This window comes from Paramormyrops kingsleyae, chromosome 15, assembly GCF_048594095.1.
Source record: "Paramormyrops kingsleyae isolate MSU_618 chromosome 15, PKINGS_0.4, whole genome shotgun sequence".
Lineage (NCBI taxonomy): Eukaryota > Metazoa > Chordata > Actinopteri > Osteoglossiformes > Mormyridae > Paramormyrops > Paramormyrops kingsleyae.
Window position 1 is genome coordinate 10626409 of NC_132811.1, and position 21939 is coordinate 10648347.

At 46.2% G+C, this 21939-nt stretch overlaps 1 protein-coding gene across 1 annotated transcript; it reads left to right on the top strand.

The window, feature by feature from the left end:
- The first annotated feature begins 10876 nt into the window (after window positions 1-10876).
- LOC140578564 (uncharacterized) lies at window positions 10877-15943 on the top strand. Its single transcript, XM_072700087.1, has 2 exons — window positions 10877-11103; window positions 11200-15943. Exons 1-2 carry the CDS (start codon window positions 10877-10879, stop codon window positions 15674-15676), a joined length of 4704 nt encoding a protein of 1567 aa, XP_072556188.1. The 3' UTR covers window positions 15677-15943.
- The last annotated feature ends 5996 nt before the right edge of the window (window positions 15944-21939 follow it).

Consider the following 21939-nt stretch of genomic DNA (forward strand, 5'->3'; position numbering starts at 1 on the left):
AAGTATAAACAAGACAAGCAGGACAGGCTTGTAAAAACTTAATGAAGATCTTACTTAGCAAACGTATCACACATAAGACCAAAAGCTGTCTCAAGCCCCATCCAACCCTGTCTATCCTTCCAAGGATTACAGAATGAACGAGGTCTGGCTCTTTTGTTTCCTTCTTTTCAAATGAACTCACCCAATCTTAAAAGTGTATAGGCGTTTTTTGTATGGACAGGGTTTTCACACTTTCAGTATCTGACCAAGGAAAACTAGCTCACTAGACAGAAGGTCTTTATTAAATGAATTATGCCATTAGAAACCCATGCCAATTGTCTGGCTAACACTCAGTCATCCAATCAATCCATTTTCCATGTCTGACAATTCAGCATAGAGAAGATCGCACAATAAGGATTTTTCAGGTGTTTGGGGGGCAGGAAGAAACTAAAGAACCAGAAAAAAAAAAACTCTCTCAGTTATGAGAGAATATGCAAACCCTGATTGCTCAGAATCGAATCCCGAACCAGGGATATTTGGGTATGCAGCCCCTCCCATTGTGGTGCCACATCACCCTGTCACTTATCAAATTATATGTAGCATAACACGTCATTTGAAAATGCCCCAAGGCTGCTTACAACAATTCACTATAAACTGGGTCTGAGGTTGTGAACACAACGAAGACGACAAAGCTTTGTTATAGACACAAGTATGCTTGAACTTGTGCCCATCTTGTCTTCCATCCTTCGAATCTTACTATACTCCTCCTCACTAAACACCAAACTCTTTTTGGGGTCTTCATCCAGTAGCATGGTACCATAAAATATGATGTATTTTGCTATTGATCTAAAGCCTTGATAATTAAATAAATTCTTCTTTTTGCTTAGGTTTAGCGAGCAGCTCGACCTGTTGTTTACTGACTGAGTGCATCTCCTTTCACCCGACTTTGGAAGGAACTATCTCTTTGCAGAAGAAGATCTCACTCCAAGGATTTGCCGTAATCCTGGAAATAATCTCTTTTTAAAATTGCAAAACCATTTATAGCTGAAGCCCTCATGCTTGTCTAAGAAATATACAAAATAAAGATGCTAGTCTGCACTCATGGCAGCAGACCAGTTTTGGACTGGGAGTCAAAATATTAAGACATTGAAATGATTTGGGGATATAGCTATGGAGATGAAGTATTTTCTTTCCCATCTGGAAAAAATGTAACCTTAGGTTTTAATGATTCTGCATTCCTGCCCTGAGTGTTTGCATTTGAAATCGTCTATGTGGGATTCAGTTGATATGAGTTATTTCAACGTCTTGTCTGTCATAATCAGAGAGTCTTGAGGCAAGCGCTAATGACCAGTGGGAGCATCGCAAATGCGGGGAAATTGTTCTGTTTCCCCAAACAGCTCTTTACCCAGCTCCTGGGGGCCAGCAATGTTGCAGAAGTCAGGGTTCAGGTTTTTCTTGGGGGGTGGGGACGTCATAAAGTTGTTGCTTTTGGGGGGGGGGCGATATGTGAAGACCATGACAAGGATCATACTGCATCATGTCGCTCTTCTGCCTGCCTCCAGTGTACCTGAGCAATTAAAAATGGCTGGGGGGGGGGGGGCAAAGCTGTCATTTAAAGTGGCAGGCAATTTATTTAACTGATTTCCATTATAGTGAGCATGTGTGTGTGCGCATATGTGTGTGTGTGTGTGTATACGCGTATGTGTGTGCACGTGTGTGTGTTTTTCCTGTGTATTTTGCTGTCCAAAATATGCCCACCTTTATTTGACGGCTTCACCTGCCGTAAAAGGCAGCGTATTGACAGGGAATCTTTTATAAAAATGGAGGTAATCGCTGGGCTTATTTCGGGCTGAGTTTTTAATAAAACTAAAAGCCTGTATTAACACATCGTATCACTTCCAGCATCGTGCCAGTTAATAATATATAAAACCATGCATAATGATCCCTTAAAACGAACTGTCATCGGTGTATTTTATGTGGAGAAGGAATCTAATTTTCTTCAAATCACATTCATAGCCTGGGACAGCAGGGTACCTGAGGAGTGTGAATGTATGTTTCTCAATAACGGAGGAAAGACAGGGTCCTGCAGACCTAGCCTGCAAAAGATAGCAAAATATTATGCTAATACTCATCTTTACATTGAGGGCTAATCACACTGACCCTGAATTAAAGGGGCGGATAATTAATTCTAGAGTACCGGGTTATCAACCGGGGTTATTGTCTAGGAGAATGAAAAGAGAAAAAAGAGACTCATCCTTTTGTGTGTGTTTAACAAGGAAGATAAGGCCAGTCTGAACCTGTCCGTTCAGGGCTTCCGGAAATTAGAGCAGCAGCGTGCGAAAGACCCCTCTACCGAACTTCTGAGGTGGAAAAGAGAAGTCACACTCTGCAAATAAGTTGTCGCTTTCTTAAGAAGAACGTGCTTCGATTGCATGTTTGGGCGAGTTGCGGGACCGAATCTGTAGCCGACAGCGATAGCACCTTGGACTAATTCGCAACCTGTTGAGCTTTATGACTTTCACTGTTATTTATTTTTTACTCCCTGAGCTGGTGAATGTGGACTTTTTCTTCATTTAACTGCAACCGGCCAGGTTTAATCACCCCCCACCCCCCACCCATCCTGCTGAGGGGCTTTCGGCCGTAAACTTGTGCAAAAGCGTCCTCTGCCTTCTGCTCCCCTTCGCATGAGGCCTGTCTGCATCGATTTGGCCATTGATCTGTAATGATATTTACACAGGAGCGGCGCTCGCATCTGTAATATAAAAGTGCCGTCGTAGAGGGAGGGGGCCGGGCCAGGCACAAATTAAGAGACAAGTGGACGAGGACAAGGACGTGATGGCATGCCCCCCCCCCCTCCCCCCACCTGCTTCTCTCGATTATTTCAGCACTTTTTTCCTGGAGACACAGGATTAGCTGCGGCCAAATTTTCAGACTTCATTCATACCTGTCTGCCATGTGTGAGTGCGGCCTGTGCTCTCTGCTGCTCTCTGCTGCTCTCTGCTACTCTCTGCTGCTCTCTGCTACTCTCTGCTGCTCTCTGCTACTCTCTGCTGCTCTCTGCTACTCTCTGCTGCTCTCTGCTACTCCAGGCCCCATATACACTCTTTGATATGAAGTGGAACAAACACTTTCCTGACAAACAAGTGGCAGGACATGCAGATTTAAGTCTCTCTTTTGTATTGTCTCCTCTCAGCAGAACCCCCCCCCCCCCCCGCCCACCCCAGCACTGTCCTCCTTATTTATACCTTTGTGTCCGTTAAAGATGCTTTAAGGTGTGTAAGCCCCCCCTGCCTCCCCAGCAAGAAGGTCTTTGTACAGAGACAATGGAAAGCTTAGATTGCTAAAAAAAAACACACCGTCCCTTTGCAGCCGCTTAGGTCTGTTACGGAATTGTGCTGTAAAAAACTTTTATTACGGTGAATTCTTTAGAAAAAATGGAAAGAATATGAATGGAAAAAAAGAAAAGAAAAATCCTGAGATGCATTCAGGCCAGCTTGACGGTTAAGTGATTCCAAGTCTTCCGCGTCTTTCAACTTTTTCAAGGTGCAGTCGGAATGCGCCTCTCCAGGTTGGTTGAAATAGGAGAGAGATGGACAGCACCTCAGAACAAAACTTGTATATATATTTTTTTCCATTTCATATCCCATAATGCGGCTTCTACAGCCCAGTGAACGTACACCGCAAAAGGATCCACACCTGCGCGGAATCGAGGTGAATTATTCATCGGAGCTATGGGGTGAAAAGTCAAATAAGCCCATTTTGTCGACGACGGGCAGCACGGGGCGAGCTGGGGGAGCGCGGCATGCTGGGATTGCCGGCGCTGCCACTGTCGCAGCCGCTGCAGCGGGAGAGAAAATGAAATGTAATGAGACCCCATGCTATGCATTATTCATGAGGGGGAGACGACTGCGAATGGAATGGGGGGGGGGGGGGGGCGCAGTGCAGATTTCGACAAGGCATGCCTGAAATCACACATTATTCTCCCAGAGGAATCTCTGATAACACCGGTCAAAAGCTGAGGGTTATGGATGCCGCGCTCAAATAAAGCTGATAGGTTTTCAAATGCAATCGAATTTACTTAAGCGTCCGAGAGCTTAGAGAGAAGCCCAACACTTACACCTGCTAATGTTGCTTAACAGGTATTTACTTTAAAATATCTGCATAGAATAGCTGTCAGAGGGAAGAAAAAAAGTAGATAAAATGTGGCACCGAAAGTCGCCTTTAAGGCGTATAAAAACACATTACAGTTTGATAGGTGTGCATTACTCGGGAAATTTACATATGTTAAGCGGAGCGAATGCGGTGTGTTTCCACTGACTTGGCGTAAGAGGATTTAAAGATGGAGTGGCGGGTAGGGAGAGACGTTTCCGGAAATGTCAGCTTCATGAAAGCGCATGGGGGCCGCTGTACGGGGGGATCAAAGCAGGAGAAACAAAAAGCACACGCATAAAAAAACAAATACTGCCCTTCTGTCCATAGGTACTGTACAGTGAGTGTGCTCTGCAAGAACGGCAGGGATGAGGCTTAGACGTTAAAACGTGGAGTTTACTAAACTGGTGACAGAAAGATATCACTAAAAATGAAATCACAGATATAGGCCTGTGTTTATTAAGTGCAATATCATATATTTTAATAGATATACAATATGATATAAACTACTTAAAATAATCATTGTTGCTATTATCATCATTAACAATAATAATAATAATGATGATGATACTAATAATAATAATAATATTGTCAGCTGCCTTAATAACAATAGAAATACAATTTAAACACTGTAATGTAATATAAATGTGGTGTATTATTTTTAGTGAATATGAGTTTTTATGGTGTTTTATTTTGTAAACCTTTGCTTTTATTTTAATATTAAAAATGTAAACAGATATTATGTCACTGGCGTCACACACCGGTACTCTAACAGCTACAGAGATGTTCCACTGAGGAACAGGAGCCCAATCGTGACACTGCTTCAGCCCAGAGACATGCTTAAGGCTTCCAGGTACTGTGGGGGGAAAGCATCTTGGGGCGGGGGGCATCTCTCATGCGCTCCTGGGGGAGACCAAAGCCCTCCCTCCCTCCCTCCCGTTGCCCTCGCCATCCTTCTCCCAGCCCGTTCTTGCCTCCGAAGTCCATCTCCGCCATTTCCCGTCTGCCAAGGAAATGGCCACATGAAACTGAAGAAAAAAATTGTTATAATGGTGAAGGGGGGGGGAGGGGCTGTGAGAGTCCATACTTGAGAGGAAAGGATACGATGGAAAGAACATTAATGGAACATTAATAGAATGTTAATGCAAAAAATAAAAACTCCCCTTCTGACAACTGGTCTCATACAGGCCTATTTATTCAAACCAGAGTCCCAAATTGCCCTTTTTTCCCTAATTGAATGATTTACGCCGTGCTAATGAACCGTGATGTCATCTTAGGAGCGGCCCATGTGACCTGCCTCATCTTTGCCAGTTTGAGTCACATGCTTGGAGTTACTGCACAGGTGCGCTGGCAGTATCCCTGCACACCCAGGCGTATTTCATCATCTCCCTCTACCAGACTATGAATATCTCTTTACAGGCTTAGTTGGGGCCTATTTTTAATATATCTGCTTACAAGTATTTGAATAAAAGAGCCTTTTCAGGCTGACTTTAGGTGGCTGTTGAGGGAAATCTGAAGTTCATTGCAATGGAAAAAGCAAAGAATATAGCATAATTAAGTGTTCTTATATTAAAATTTTCTATGATCAGTCAATCGCAATACAAATAGCACTCATTCTGCGGCAGTGCTAGCTGTCTGCTATAAGGAAGGTCTATAATGGAAAGCAAAGGGGATCTTTTATAGCAACCAGGCAAACGCGAATAGCATTTGGGCAAAAGAGTCACAAACGCTAAAACTGCTGAAAAGATAACTGATCAGAAGCAGTCCTCCCCCTACTCCTCACACACCAGTATATCTCCTTTCCTTTGATTACATATATCTTATATAATACACATTTAGGTCAAGCCTTAAACTTAAGAAGGACGTTAAAAGGTGTTCTTCAAAGATAATGGAATCAGAGTTCTTAATCCGAGACAGATTCCATCTGGCTCACATTTGGAAGATACAAATTCGGTTTGAAAAATTCGTACGTTTCGAAAGCATTATCCGCGGGTTTTTGACCGGACAAAAGCAAGAAGCTTTATCGCTTTGGGTCCATTCCATGATTATATACCAATTACAGCAAGTAAGATACTGCTTTGGCATTCCTGTGTGAGGCTGGATGGGCTGTGTGTTTTATCTGAAAGGGGAAGCCAATGGAAGGCAAGAGTAGGTCAACAAATTCCCAATAACAAAGTCCAATGAGGTTAAGCAATAACTGACTTTTACCCCTCGCAACAAGATCATCTATAAGCATTCATTTAGATTTCAGGCTTTCTGATTCCTGAGAGATTAAGCCTTCCTAGCTACATAAACATGCTTATTTAACAGCATGACAGGGGTTCGGTAACTAACACGTAGCCGGTCTATTTTCTATAGTCTGGTTTTGAAACAGGTCTGTAAAAATCCAATGTGAATAGAACATGCTTTTTATGGAAACGGGTTTTGACTAATAAAAAAAAAAGAAAAAAAACAGCAGAGTGCAGATATAAAGTTTCTCTTTCAATCACACTCAAACTTTTTTTGAGTTTAAATCATCTTTTTTAAAATGAATGCGAATCTGTACCTGCAAAGTTATTCTTGACTTATTTTCAGTTTCCGTTAAAACTGTTAAGAACGATTTCCTGTGAAAGTGCAACGTGGGCCTCAATTTAACCGGTGTTTTCACTGGGGAAACTGAGGCAGAAAACAAAAGCGGAATGAAATGTAGGAGATATCATGTTGGCAACAATTCTCTAAGTGATACATCACTCGGAAGAGAGTGCGAAAAAAAAAAAAAAGTCATTACAAAACCTTCCCAGCTGTTAAATCTCATAGCAACAACAAAAAAATGGAGAGGAAAGCCATTATGGCACTTGTGAAATGCCGTGTTCATAATGCCTGAAATAAGGGCATCTGTAAGCACAGTATGATGTGACATGCATAATATGAGTCCCAATCCATCGAACATCACTGTAAATGATATATAAGTGGACTAGTATGGTTTCGAAATAGTCTGATGTTGCCAGCTACGCTTTATGATGGCTCTACGGGGGTTACTCTGTCAGATCTTTGAAAAGCAGCTACTGCTATTCCTGTGGTTTGTCTTAGGTTATCTTTGGTATGAGCAGCTATGGAAACGCAAATCGCAAACTACTGCGGCCATAATTTTCAGCCATTCATTTTGATAACGGCGAACTATAAAGAGCGCCGCACGGCCCGCGGTATGATTGTATGCTTGTGTGATTCAGCATGCTGCAGTGTGAGCTCACAAACAGAAAAGCTTCACTTAGATGAGGTGGCACAGGAAGAACGTCACTTCAGCTTCGCTCTGGCTCTTGATTGCAGGAGGAAGCCGGAATACAAGCCGGAAAACCAGGAACATTCCGGGGAAACTGGGAACACACGAAATACACAAAGGGAGCCAGCAACAATCTCAGAATCTAGGCAAATAACATTTTTTTAAAATTGTATCCATCTATGGAGGAAGGTAGCTTGTATGGCCTTGATGGACTGATCCCAGGTGAAGCTTGCATTACATGCTGGGAAAGACCATAACTCACCATGTCCCTAAATGGATAAAGCATTCATAAAATGGGATGGATGAATGCTACCTTGTATTTGCTATGACTGCAGATAGCCAACAGTAGTAATATCCAGCAGGCACACCCCACATTTTCAAAAACATTAAATAACAAATTTTATGACCGTTCCAATGCAAATTATTAAACAATGAGCTGGAATAATTACCTGGTACTTTGGAATGTTTTGGATCACTGGAATGAACGGATCGCAGCAACTTAGACAGACAGACCCTCCATTCAGCAAACGGAATGTATCTAAGTGAATCAATGGCTTATGATTTTATCATGCTATTGTTCTCTGTTGCCAAATTAACAATATACTCTGTAGGCAGACACAGCTCAACTAGTGGGCTGATGTGAACATGAAGTAGACTGCAATCACTGAAAACTGATGTTTGTTCATTCACCCGAAAGGTCCTAATTTCTTTATTGGGCTTATAGTTGAGTTAGCTGCATTACCTGGCCTTTAGCATGCTAATTAAAATACATTATGTAAAATCTACAGGACTCTAGTTCTCAGAGACCACATTAGGCATCCTTAATTCACCTGCTGTATCAATGCACATTGACCTCATTAGTCCTTTCATATAGCGGTAGCATGCTATTCTGGCATTGCTGCTTAGGAAGTTATGTCTTAGTATCATAGGCTGGCTGAGTTGTCATTCAAACCTTTAAATTAAAACAGACCAATCACATTCAAACACACCCACATCCCACATATGACAATACACATGACATGGCAGCCATCTTGACAGCAGGGATCGCCACTTACTGATTGTTTAGAGCATGAATAATACCAACAGTTATTGTAAAGGAAAGACAAGTGAATACATTGATGCACTTAGGTCTAGGAAACCATAATATTGTCTTACAATGCATTGTAATTAAATCACAAAGACCAGCCACAAATATTATACATAAACATGGAAATCCCACAGGAGACTTCCCAGCCAACATTACAATTGTAAAGTCTCTTACATCACACTTCATGAAATAATCATTTAATCAGTTGTCAAAAAAAAAATTCAATTCATTTTTATTTTTGTACTCAATGAATTCTGTTCGATTTCGCAAAGAGTCAAGGCTGAAATATTCAAATTACTGTCGGCGGTCGGTAATGGGTGCCGCACTTTATAGATGAAAATGTAGGAATTCCCAGAACCCAGAACTCCATTTGCAAGATGGAAGTTATGAAATAAATGGGGAACTTTTGCAAAGCGGACCGGGAGACACATGACACTCACGTGATCAGAACAAAGGGGCTAATTTTGTCGATTTTACCCACAGTGCCAAAGTGTATATTATGTGATACTCTGCCTCTCTGCAACATTCAAAGAGAATTTCAGGGGTATTACAGCATCCTTGACCTAAATGGGAGGGTAAGTCAATTTTTGTTAATGGTCTTTGGCACAGGAAACCGAAAAACTATTCATTTAAAACTTTTCATCTACTTTCTGAGCATCATTGCAAATGGTGATGTCATTCTCGGGGAACTTAATTTTCCATGAATTTCCAGTACATAGGTGTCTTATAAATGGCAGGTTAGCTAATCCACTCCTGCTTTCTCCTCTAATGGTCTGTAGAATGCACTAGAGCTATGTTATAGGGTGAGAGCACACACGACCTGGACCAATGACTCATTAGAGGAGAGCATAATGAAGTAACAGATCATCAGTGATTGCTCTTAAACTCCAGGCTGTGAGGAATGACAGGATTGTGAAACGCTGTTTCTGAAACACATCTGGAGGTCTAGATGCGCTGGTGAGCCCAAGGGAAGCCTGTAAGAGATTCAAAATTAATAAAATATACTAAGAGTATGTCGTGGTCGGCACGACGGGGAATATTTTGGGGTGATTAGTGGGTTGATTAATTGTTTTGGAATTGGTATTTCTGTTTTTTTATTTTCTTTGATTATGGGGTTTTTGGTTTTAGTATGGTGTATTTTCCCCAGGCAGCGCTGTGAACAGTTATGGGGATCTTGTGCTACCCATTGGGTGGCAGTCAATCGGCTGGGATAGGCTGATTGGGGGTGGAAGGTGGGACTTTGTTGTTTAAAGATGGCTGCCCCCAGTATGGTAGAGACCGGCGGGGGGTAAGGTGACCGGGTAGCGTTGGTTACGAGGACGGACTCGCGGCGACTGAGAGGCGAGTGCTGGGGAGGACGCCGGCGCTTCGGCGAGCAGACCATGGACTGAGTCACGGAGCGCGGTGGTGTGAGCAGCAGAAGTAGCGGCGCCGCCGGGAGCCGCCGCTGTGTTTTGCTGGTTGCCTCCAGGTGTAGGTCCCCGTTGGGAGAGAGCCGGAATATTTGGAGGGGAAGCAGACAGACAGCTGCGGCGCTCTCCAGTCCAGCGGAGGCGACACGGAGGTGAGCGAGCGGTACAGCCAAGCTGATTACAACGATGGGGCATTCGTCATAAAGCAGAGGTTGCCAGCGCTGGAAAGGTGCCGAAGGAAGGCGCGGAGAGCAAGAGCCAGCGAATTTGCAGCGGAGCGCTGGATTGTTGGAGGCGGCCGCTTGGATTCTACAGAACGAGGAGCAAGCGTCCGGAGAGTGCATATCGGGCGGGCTGTGGTGGCGCTGCCTGGAAGGGACTTTCGCCAGATAAGCCGGAATTTTTTTATTTTTTTTGGGTTATTTTTGTGGGCCACACGGGGCAGCGTGTGGGCCCAGGACTGAGTTGTTTTTGTTTTTTTCTTGTTTGTAAAATGTTGTGTATGTGTTTATTCAATAGGTTTATTTGGGGGGAAGTATTGTTTCCTGTCCTTGGGTGAGCTTGTCCTCCTTTAGTGCCCATTCAAGGGATAGGCTGCAGTGTTGTGGGGTGGAGTGTTGTGTGAATCACTTTGTTTTTCGGTATGAGTGGAATGCTTATTTTGCAGTGGGGGAGTGATTAACACAGGGGGTCTTACCTGTTAGCTGGGGAAGGAAGGTGTACTTACCTTGGGCGCCCAAATAAACCTGTGGGAAACTAACAACATTCTTGGTGTCCTGCCTTGTCGGGGTCGTTGCTCCAGGAGATCCGAAGGGGTATTCCTCAGTGCAAAAATAACAGTACACGGCGGGTGGGGCCTCTTACCCTGGGTTACCACACCGTAAGTTTTGGCGTAGTCGGCAGGATCTCCTCGGGCAGGCCATGGACGGGGCAGTACAGCCGGCGCAGGGGTTGCCGGGGGCACTTCCCTGGTTTTTAGGGGGGGCCTGGATGGCCCGCTTTGATGGGTCGGCTAAAGTAAGGTTCGAGGAATGGAAGCGGTCCATTGGGGTGGGCATCCGGGCTCAAGCGTTGTCGGCGGTGCAACAGGTAGACTTTGTGTTGAGTGCCTTGGAGGGGGAGGCAAGGCGGGAGGTGGAATTGCTCAAAAGTGAGGAAAGGGACACTGCGGATAAGGTTCTTACCTTTCTTGAGGGATTGTATGGGGAGGATACCGGGTTGGCCAAGCTGAGGGCTGATTTTTTTACCTGTCAACAACAGCCTGGGGAGGGGGTGGGTTCATTTGTTCTCCGCCTTCGCGAATGTCATTCCAGGTGGCGAAGGAAGGAACCTGCCCGGGAAGAGGATGACGATGCCACCCTCAGGAGTCAGTTGGTGGCAGGCCTTCTAGCTGGTCCAGCTAAGAAGGAGCTGCAGCGGCTTATTCGACGGGCCAGTCGGCTGACGTTTGCGGAGGCATGTCGTGAGGCGAAAGAGGTCGAGAAGGAAGATCTGGCGGGAGGGACATTGGAGGGAGGGGAAGTACGACGAACCTTCCTGCCCTCCACTGCCGCCGCTCCAGGGCCCACCACAAGCTCCCCCTCGGACGTGGAGGCGCTGCGGGTCTCATTGAAGGAGGAACTTCAGCGCGAAGTACGGGAGCAGATGCGAGGATTGAGGGAGGTGTTGGTGACAGAGTTGAGGCAGGCTCGGGAAGATGCTATGCCCTCAGTTGGGGCTGCCGCGTCCAATCCCCCATCTCGCCGGCGGGGTCGTACTTCCCCGGGCTTAGGAGGGCCCCGGTGGGATGAACATGGACGGCCAATCTGCCTACGCTGCGGGGAAGTGGGGCACATTGCGAGGAACTGCCCCAGGGAAACGGACGCCGCAAGTAGCCGAGGGGTGCGGCCTGAAGCGGACCGGGCTATGGTGCCAGCCGGGTTGCGGGAGGCACTGGTGGGGGATAGCCCGGTGCTTGAGGTGTTGGCTGCAGGAAGGCCGGTCCCATGTATTTTGGACACAGGTTCGCAGGTCACTCTGTTTAGCCATAGCCTCTTCACCCGGTGTGTGAGGGGTGCTGAGGTTAAGGGGGCTGCGGAGGTTCCATGGCTGGCCCTCAAAGCGGTGAATGGACTGTCCCTCCCGTACGTGGGCTATGTGGTGCTGGACTTCACGGTCGCTGGGGTGGAGATTCCCCAGCGGGGAGTGGTGATCGTGGAGGACCAGCACCTCCCGGCCCCGTATGGGATTTTGGGTATGAATGTGATCAGGCATTGCTGGGAGGTGCTGCAGAACCAAGGGGGGTCTCGCGTGTCTGTGTTTCGATCTGCCCTCCCGCAGAGTGACCGGCGAGTGTGGGACCAGGCCTTTTCCATCTGTCGGCGTCTTGAGGTGGTGGAGGAAGGACCGACCCGGGAGCAAGCGGCCCGGCTGCGGACGGAGGGACCACGGGTGTTGCGCCCCGCAACGGAAGAACTGGTATGGGCAGATGTGCCCCGGGGTCAGTTGCGAGACGGGGACCAAGTCCTGGTGGAGGATTATCGTGGGGGCCAGCAAGAGTGGTGTGTGGCCCGGGCGGTGGCACGTATTCGGAATGGGAAGGTGCCACTCCGGGTGTGTAATCTCCACCTGTACCCTGTGGAGCTGCCCCCCCGACGACCACTGGCCCGGGTGGAGAAGATCTGGCCGGGGTGTGTGCAGGCCCAGAAGGAACTGGTGCTGCAACCTCCTAAGGGGGGCGTGATTGCAGTGGAAGTGCGGCCGGTGGCTGGGGCTCTTCCCGAACAGCTACATGAGTTGGTGGCTAAGGGAGAAGGACTGACCGCAGAGGAAGAAGAGCGGCTGAGTGGACTGCTCAGTAAGTGGCAGGGGGTGTTTTCCCGCAATGAAGATGATCACGGCCGCACAGATGCGGTGTACCATAGTATCCCTACTGGAACAGCAGCTCCGTCAAGGGAGCGTTATCGGCCTGTTCCCCCGAGCCTGTATCCGGAACTGAGGGAACTCCTCAAGTCTATGCTGGAGGGAGGGGTGATTACGGAGAGTGCTAGCCCATGGGCTGCCCCCGTTGTGCTAGTCAGGAAGAAAGACGGCTCATGGCGGTTTTGTGTGGACTATAGGAAGCTAAATGCGGTCACCCACAAAGATGCCTACCCGCTCCCAAGGATTGAGGAGTCATTGACGGGGCTAAAGGGAGCAGCCTGGTACTCGACCTTGGACCTGGCCAGTGGTTATTGGCAGGTGGAGGTCCACCCGGATGATCGTGAGAAGACTGCCTTTGCCACACCCATGGGCCTCTACCAGTTTGAACGAATGCCGTTTGGGCTGTGCAATGCCCCTGCCACTTTTCAGAGACTAATGCAGCGTTGTTTGGGCGAGCAGGTGTATGATTACTTACTGATCTACCTGGATGATGTTATTGTATATTCTTCTGATTTCCAGAACCATCTGTGCCACCTGGAGAAGGTGTTTGCAAGATTGGAGGCCCATGGGTTGAAGTTGCAGCCGGAGAAGTGCCGGCTGTTCCAGCGGGCAGTCCGCTACCTGGGCCACGTGGTTAGTCGGGATGGGGTAACCACGGACCCTGAAAAGACAGATGCAGTGAGGGAATGGCCACGCCCAATGACTGTGCGGGAGGTGCGGTCGTTCCTAGGGTTTGCGGGGTACTACCGTCGTTTTGTGCCGGGGTTCGCGAGGAAGGCGGCGGCATTACATGGGCTGCTGAAGGGTGTGGGCGCGGCATCCAGGCAGAAGGTGCAGTGGACAGATGAATGCGAGGAGGCATTCCAGGCCCTGAAGAGAGCCTTGTTGGAAGCCCCAGTGCTGGCTTATGCGGATTACACCTTGCCGTTCCGCCTCTACACGGATGCTAGCTTCCAGGGACTTGGGGCTGTCCTGACTCAGGTGCAGGGGGGAAGAGAGCGTGTGATCGCTTATGCCAGCAGGAGCTTGCATGCAGCTGAACGGAATGATCAGAACTATAGTGCATTCAAGCTGGAGTTGCTGGCTCTGAAGTGGGCGGTGGTGGAGAAGTTTAAAGATTACTTATGGGGGGCCAAGTTTCAGGTGTTTACAGACCATCGCCCTCTCCTGCACCTGAGGACCGCCAAGCTGGGGGCAGTGGAACAACGGTGGGCTGGCCAGCTGGCCTCATTTGACTATGAGCTGCATCACAAACCAGGACGAGAGCATCAGAATGCGGATGCACTGTCACGGCGTCCTGGGATGACTATGGTGGCCCAGATTGAGACCGTGGATGACTGGGCAGAGCGGCAGGGTCGAGATCCAGCTGTGTCCCAGGTACGTGATTGGGTGCGATTGGGGGTGCGGCCAACTGCGGAGGATAAGGGTACTTTAGTAGGGGTAAGTCGGAGTTTGCTGGAAGCTTGGGACCAATTGAAGGTGGATCGGGGAGTGCTGATGTATCAACTATCAGGGGAAAAGAAAGGCTGGATGGTGGTGGTTCCTGAGGGTGAGCGGCGGCAGGTGTGGCAGGAGTACCACCGGGCGTTGGGGCACGCCCGGGGGCGAAGGATGGTCCTGGCCCTTAGGGAAAGGTTCCATTGGCCGGGCCTGCGGAGGGACGTGGAGAAGTGGCAGCAGGACTGTGAGGAGTGCCTGGTTGGAAGCCGGGGGAAGGGTGGGTCGCCACCCTTCGGTGGCCTACAGACTAGTTACCCCTGGGAGGTTCTGGCGGTGGATTATCTGTCATTGGGCCGCCCGGGGGATCCATATCCATATGTGCTAGTGGCCGTCGATGTGTTCTCAAGGTTTGCCTTTGCAGTGCCTACACGAGATCAGACGGCGGCAACAGCAGTTCGGGTGATCTGGGAGGAAGTGATTCGCCACTATGGATGCCCCGAACGGCTGCTGTCTGACCAGGGCCCTGCTTTTGAATCCCAGTTGGTGAAAGGACTGTGTGAGGCTTATGGTTGCCGCAAAGTAAGGACCACGCCGTACCACCCACAGGGAAATGGCGCATGTGAACGGTGGAATCAGACGTTGTTGCGCTTGTTAAATACCTTGTCGGCCAGGGAACAGGGCCGTTGGACAGTACACGTGCCGGAGTTGGTGCAGGCTTACAACTGCACCCCTCATAGCAGCACAGGGCTGTCTCCATTCTGGGTTCTGTTTGGTCGACAGCCAAGGCTTCCCATTGACCAGCGGTGGGGGGTGTGTGACTTGACTGCGGGAGAGGCTGGGTTGGAGTGGCTGCAGGGCCATCGAAGGCGACTATGGGCGGCCTGCAGAGAGGCAGCAAGGGGGACTGAGCAGCGACGGCAGGGAGATAGGCGGTATCAAGATACAGGTGCAACACACTGGCTATTGGCACCAGGAGAACGGGTCCTGATACGAAATTTCCGCCGGCGGGCTGCGGGCAAGGTGGGCCCCTATTGGCAGGCCAGCCCGTGGGTGGTGATGAAGCAGCGGGATCCTGAGACCCCGGTGTTCCAACTACGCCCTGAAGGACGAGATGGTCCGCTCCGGACACTTCACCGTCGTCATTTGCGGCGTTGTCCCCCAGGACGGACGTCAGCGACCCCAGAGGCTGAGGGCAGGGGGGCTGAGGTCGACCCTCGGCCAGTTCCACCTAGCCCTAGAGGCTGGCCCGGCCACAGGGTGGAGCAGCCGGCAACGGGGGTAGAAGATCAGGGGGAGCCAGGGACTGCAGCTGAGGAGGAGGAATCCGCTGTAGCCGAAGCGTTGCCTCGGGTTGAGATCGGAAGCCTCCCTCAGGGTGAGGCTGAAGAGACCCTACGTCGGTCACAGCGGGTTAACCTTGGGGTGAGGCCAGCCCGGTATAGGGTTTAGAGGGGCTCGGGACGAGTCCTTATTTAGCGGGGGGGAGTGTCGTGGTCGGCACGACGGGGAATATTTTGGGGTGATTAGTGGGTTGATTAATTGTTTTGGAATTGGTATTTCTGTTTTTTTATTTTCTTTGATTATGGGGTTTTTGGTTTTAGTATGGTGTATTTTCCCCAGGCAGCGCTGTGAACAGTTATGGGGATCTTGTGCTACCCATTGGGTGGCAGTCAATCGGCTGGGATAGGCTGATTGGGGGTGGAAGGTGGGACTTTGTTGTTTAAAGATGGCTGCCCCCAGTATGGTAGAGACCGGCGGGGGGTAAGGTGACCGGGTAGCGTTGGTTACGAGGACGGACTCGCGGCGACTGAGAGGCGAGTGCTGGGGAGGACGCCGGCGCTTCGGCGAGCAGACCATGGACTGAGTCACGGAGCGCGGTGGTGTGAGCAGCAGAAGTAGCGGCGCCGCCGGGAGCCGCCGCTGTGTTTTGCTGGTTGCCTCCAGGTGTAGGTCCCCGTTGGGAGAGAGCCGGAATATTTGGAGGGGAAGCAGACAGACAGCTGCGGCGCTCTCCAGTCCAGCGGAGGCGACACGGAGGTGAGCGAGCGGTACAGCCAAGCTGATTACAACGATGGGGCATTCGTCATAAAGCAGAGGTTGCCAGCGCTGGAAAGGTGCCGAAGGAAGGCGCGGAGAGCAAGAGCCAGCGAATTTGCAGCGGAGCGCTGGATTGTTGGAGGCGGCCGCTTGGATTCTACAGAACGAGGAGCAAGCGTCCGGAGAGTGCATATCGGGCGGGCTGTGGTGGCGCTGCCTGGAAGGGACTTTCGCCAGATAAGCCGGAATTTTTTTATTTTTTTTGGGTTATTTTTGTGGGCCACACGGGGCAGCGTGTGGGCCCAGGACTGAGTTGTTTTTGTTTTTTTCTTGTTTGTAAAATGTTGTGTATGTGTTTATTCAATAGGTTTATTTGGGGGGAAGTATTGTTTCCTGTCCTTGGGTGAGCTTGTCCTCCTTTAGTGCCCATTCAAGGGATAGGCTGCAGTGTTGTGGGGTGGAGTGTTGTGTGAATCACTTTGTTTTTCGGTATGAGTGGAATGCTTATTTTGCAGTGGGGGAGTGATTAACACAGGGGGTCTTACCTGTTAGCTGGGGAAGGAAGGTGTACTTACCTTGGGCGCCCAAATAAACCTGTGGGAAACTAACAACATTCTTGGTGTCCTGCCTTGTCGGGGTCGTTGCTCCAGGAGATCCGAAGGGGTATTCCTCAGTGCAAAAATAACAGTACACGGCGGGTGGGGCCTCTTACCCTGGGTTACCACAAGTACATAATGTGATGCTTAATAATTAATATGTTTATCAAGCAAATCATTTTCCAGTTTTTACATTTATACATTTCATTGTTTTGTTTTTTTTTGTATAGAAAGGAAAACATAATGACCCAACATAATGTGATCATGACACATAAGAAAACAAACGCTTATCCTTTATCTTTACGCTACCACATACGACGGCTAAAAGGTCCCCAGCATCCACGAAACATTTGCGGATTCGGTTTGAGGCCCATAGCTTTAGCTTGTCAAAGGTGAAAAACTGTTATCGATTCATTTGATTTACAATATTACCTAAAATCCCCCCAACCTTGACCTGGAAAAGTGGTTATGAGATGGATGGATGAAGGGATGGATGGATCTTACCTAAAGTCACTAACTTTAGCTATGCCTTACCACTTAGGAATTCGACTGGGCTAATTACTTCAGTAATTGTACTCATTTGGCTTTCCACCTCACTGTACGGCTTGGTGGTTGTTGAAATAGCTGAAAGAAGATAAATCCTAGTTAAACGGAAGGGTCAAAAGAAAAGATTAAGCTGCTCCTTCTGATGCTGCGGGCTTCTCACCAAAGATAGTCGTACTAAATAACGTTTCACAATCAGCGCGGTGCCAGCACAGTCCAGACAAAGAGAAGATGCTGGGAAAGCATGGTAAAACTGCTGACCTAGCCTGCTCTGCACCCGGTAGCTTATAAACACCGCTTGAGTCTTTTCCAAAGCTCCTCAGTATAGATCTGTCACATGGATCAATACTAGACAACTGCACAGTAACCCAGTAAGTACTACTCTGTTCCTTGAGTGAATATTATACTGAAGTGTCGAGACTTTAAACGGTCGTGTCATGCTGCTGGCCAAAATATAGGGAGAATTCATAAAGTAAATGAGTCTTGATTGATAGAAATCCTATTCGCTTTTAAAGCAGGAGCCTCTGTTGTTTAGCAGGTAAGCGTAAACATCATTCTGGGGCCTGCAATTTGGATGCATCTCTCACACTCACACAGCTATGTTTTACGGAACTATATTTAAAGCTAATATGAATGATTATCCTGTGTACGACGGATCGTAGGAGACGTATGTAGCAGACTGTGTTTATCACTGCCGGAATCTCGTCTACCTGACGTGTAATTGCCTCCACGTGAGTCACATCTTCGGTAAATGGCAGGCCGTGTTGCTGTAGAAGTAGGTGGAATGACAACTGAAAGTAAGTGCATCAAAAAAGGTGATTCCATGGAGGGAAAAGCGGGAAGTTCTGTAATTATCAGCGGCCAGGGAGACGGAGACAAAAATTTGGGAATCAAAAGAATTGAAGGATTTTCAGATCTCTGAGAGGAACTGCTGAACAGACGCACAGCTCGAGCCCACGGTGTTGCAAGCGGACGGGCAAAACGTGTAAAACTTTGATCCACAGCAAACAGACAAGCATTTCTTTGATTGGCAGTTGCATGCATTGGCTGTAATTAAACGTTATAAAAGGGTAACATTGCAGCAAATTCCTAATTTCTGCTTACTTTCAAAGGCTAGTCACTAGGATTCCAAAGTCTCTAAAGTTATCAATTTGAAACATGTTATTTTGTGAAATTAGTAAAATCCATTAATTTCCAATAACATTACCCGGTTCTTGAGTAGGCATTGCTCATTATACTCATTAGAATCTTGTTGCCAGCATTTTTGATCTGTGCTTGCTTCAGTAGAGGACTCTTTCTCTGATGTTGACCTCAATTCTCTTTTCGTAGGACATTCCTCGGTCCCATTCATCGGTTTATCTCATACATATCTCTCACGCTCTGGTCCCATTACGTCATAATTTATAATACCAATCTCTCATTGGCTATTCACGGAATATGCAAATATTCTGATATCAGAAGGCGGGAAACAATGCCATTGCTACAGGCACTATTGCTAACTCCCATTCTAATAAGTTCTACAGAGAATTACAACGAAGCATATATACTACCATATTAATACCTTAATTAATGCCAGGTTTATTTCTCCAGTGTTTGTTTCAAAAATACATCAAATAAATTTTTATAAAGCAGGTTGCCTGCTCAAAATGTACGAAAAAACGGAGGATTTACAGTATGACAATCGTTAGAATATTTTAAGAAGACTAGCTCAATTATTTAACCAAAAACCTTATTCTGGGGGAATTGAGGAAAACTCTCGAAAAAGTAATATTTTTATGTAGGCTACATAATCAAGACGTGATTGGTGTTAATATCATTCTAATATATTTTCACAGTTCTAAGTGCTCTTGTATTGTGATAAGGCTAAATTAATATCTGATGCAGACACAAAGACTCAATTAAAAAAGAACGGGGAAAGAAATCACATTACTGACCACCAAACGTATAATGTCCCTGAACTTCAAACATGAGATTCAAATAGAAACGTGAAAAAACCCAAAGGCCAAAATTAGCTAAATTGGGACCAGATTTAGAATAGATTTGCAGGAAAAATCTTTACGTTGATCCTACCAGCACATTCACTCCTGAAATCATTTTGGTCATTATGCCACATGTACAGTGTCTTTATGTTTCTATTTTCCGCCAGTATGTTAGTTTAGAAAGACCAGTTAATTCGTACGTTAAAACCTCGAAAAGGTCGCACAATAGAGCACAGCTATCCACAGTAATTGCACGATATAAAAACATTCTAACTTTACTTATCTGCAAAAATAAACTTAATATTTTTATATATATATATATATATATATATATATATATAGGAAGTTTTAGATATGTAAAGAATAGGAGAACACTTGACTGACAGTAAGGGATGCTGAAAATTTTTGGGATAATTTTCCGTTTTAATCGCGTCTTCTTGACTTGGTTTCTTGCCAGCTTTGGGTAAACGTCACCGATTTTCCATTTGCGTTACTCATTTCAAATTTGAATTTTTGTTTTCGTGTTGCAAACTTCAGGGACAGTATAAAAAATAAATCACGGTAAAGAAGTGTGAGGTTTTATGTCACTGCTGAATCCCCAAGGCAAATAATATTCTATAAAGTCGTGATATCCCTGGCCAACTCCCTCTGTGAATTCCTGACAGCCAGCTCCACACTCCTACATGCAAGGATACTCTTATGTGTATACGTCTTTACCAACGTTAAACTCCTAATAATTTGATTGTTACATTAATTATATAAATATCTTGGAGTAATTTATGGTCAGTAATTGAGGCAGTAAACAATAATTGCTTGCCTAACTGGGAATATAAGAATTTGTATTAAAAATGCACACATAGCAATTTTAGGTCTACAAACTATCTATCTATATATATATATATATATATATATATATATATATATATGAATTATGTTGTTTATATATATTTCTCGCTAAAGTAACACTATTTCACTTAATTTATTCTATTATTGTTATACAGAGCTCCGCATATACTAGACTATTACAATTATCATTACGTTTTTACATGAATTCCTGTTGTCAGTAATAATTTCATTTATGTGTCTAATTTAACTCATTACAGCAATATGAAATTACAGAAAAACATGAGTTTCCCTGCACATCCCCTGAAAAGACACCTCTTGAAGCGTAGTTACGCAGCCACTAAACATATCTTAAGTCGGCAGTGACAGACAGAAGGAAATCCCAGCTCTGCTCGTCCAACAGGGGGCAGCAGATGAGAAGAAGAGGAAGAGAATCGAGAGAGAAAGCGCAAAAGCGAGCAAAGGAGACAAGGAGATTGTCTCACTGTAGTGACAGCGGAGAGAAATACACATTTGGGTTTTGACAAGAACAAGGCATTGTTATACCGAGATTAAACATCCCAACATGCAAATCCTTTTTATTAACTACCAATAAAAGTGTCAAATGCAGCTGTTTCTGCTGCAAATCCTATCGCACCATCCCAGCGTCTTCATTTGTTTTTTCCTCCTATTGTAATTTTAATATATGGCTTGTTGTGTATATAGGCCTACACGGTAATCAAGGGGACTTAATTTTATTTTATCTATTGCATCTTAACAGTGGACCCAAGAGTCCCCAGCACAGTTATAAAACAGATTTAAAAAGAATCATCCACGTTGTTAATCATTATTTACTTTGTCCCTTCGAATAAATAAATGAAATGTTTGCTTTTTATATGTCACGCATAGACAAACTTTACTAAATAACAGTGCTGTTAATAAAATATAACCTGAGAGCAGGTTTTTGCTGGAGTGGTCGTCCCAGACGGAACACCTTTGCCAGAATATTAGAAATCGAAAATGTTCCTTTGATCCGTTATTAAAAGAAATATGATATAACAGGAATTAACTTCGGACAACAATTTCCACTGTAATGCGGGTATCGCAGAAGCGCGGCCGCCCTTATTCATATGAGATAGGGAATATTTTCCTTCTTTAGAGGGAAAAAGTATCCAGATGTGCAAACATTCTACTGAATGCCACTTTTATTTGAGTTTTGGCCGTCGTTCAGAAAAACCAGTAGACAAGTTAGCCGGCAGTCTTTTTCCACCACATTTACATAATTTCATGCATATTTTATACCCCAGCATTACATCTTTAGTAGTGGTCATATTTAATTTGAATATTTTGTAAAACGTAGCATTTGTTTTAATAAATTATTCTGTTGCTACACGACCACTCAGTGGGTTCCAACTGCATATTAAGCAAATGCCGTATACAGCAATTAATCTTTACATCTAGAGTACGTACCGCATGTTCATAAAAAATTCATTTTTACATGTATGTATTGGTATTATTATAATTACTATTTAATGAAGCAGTGTAATTGAAGGCAATACTCCGCGGCAGCACTTCTGGTATACATACCGCTTTCCCCCTCTCCTATACCTGCATCCCCCGCCTTATACCACTTCATACGCGCATGCGTACACACAAACATACACCCGCACACACACCGCTAACTCCCTCCTTCACTTCCACTCTGATATCTGCAAATATTCTCTATTCAGTTCAA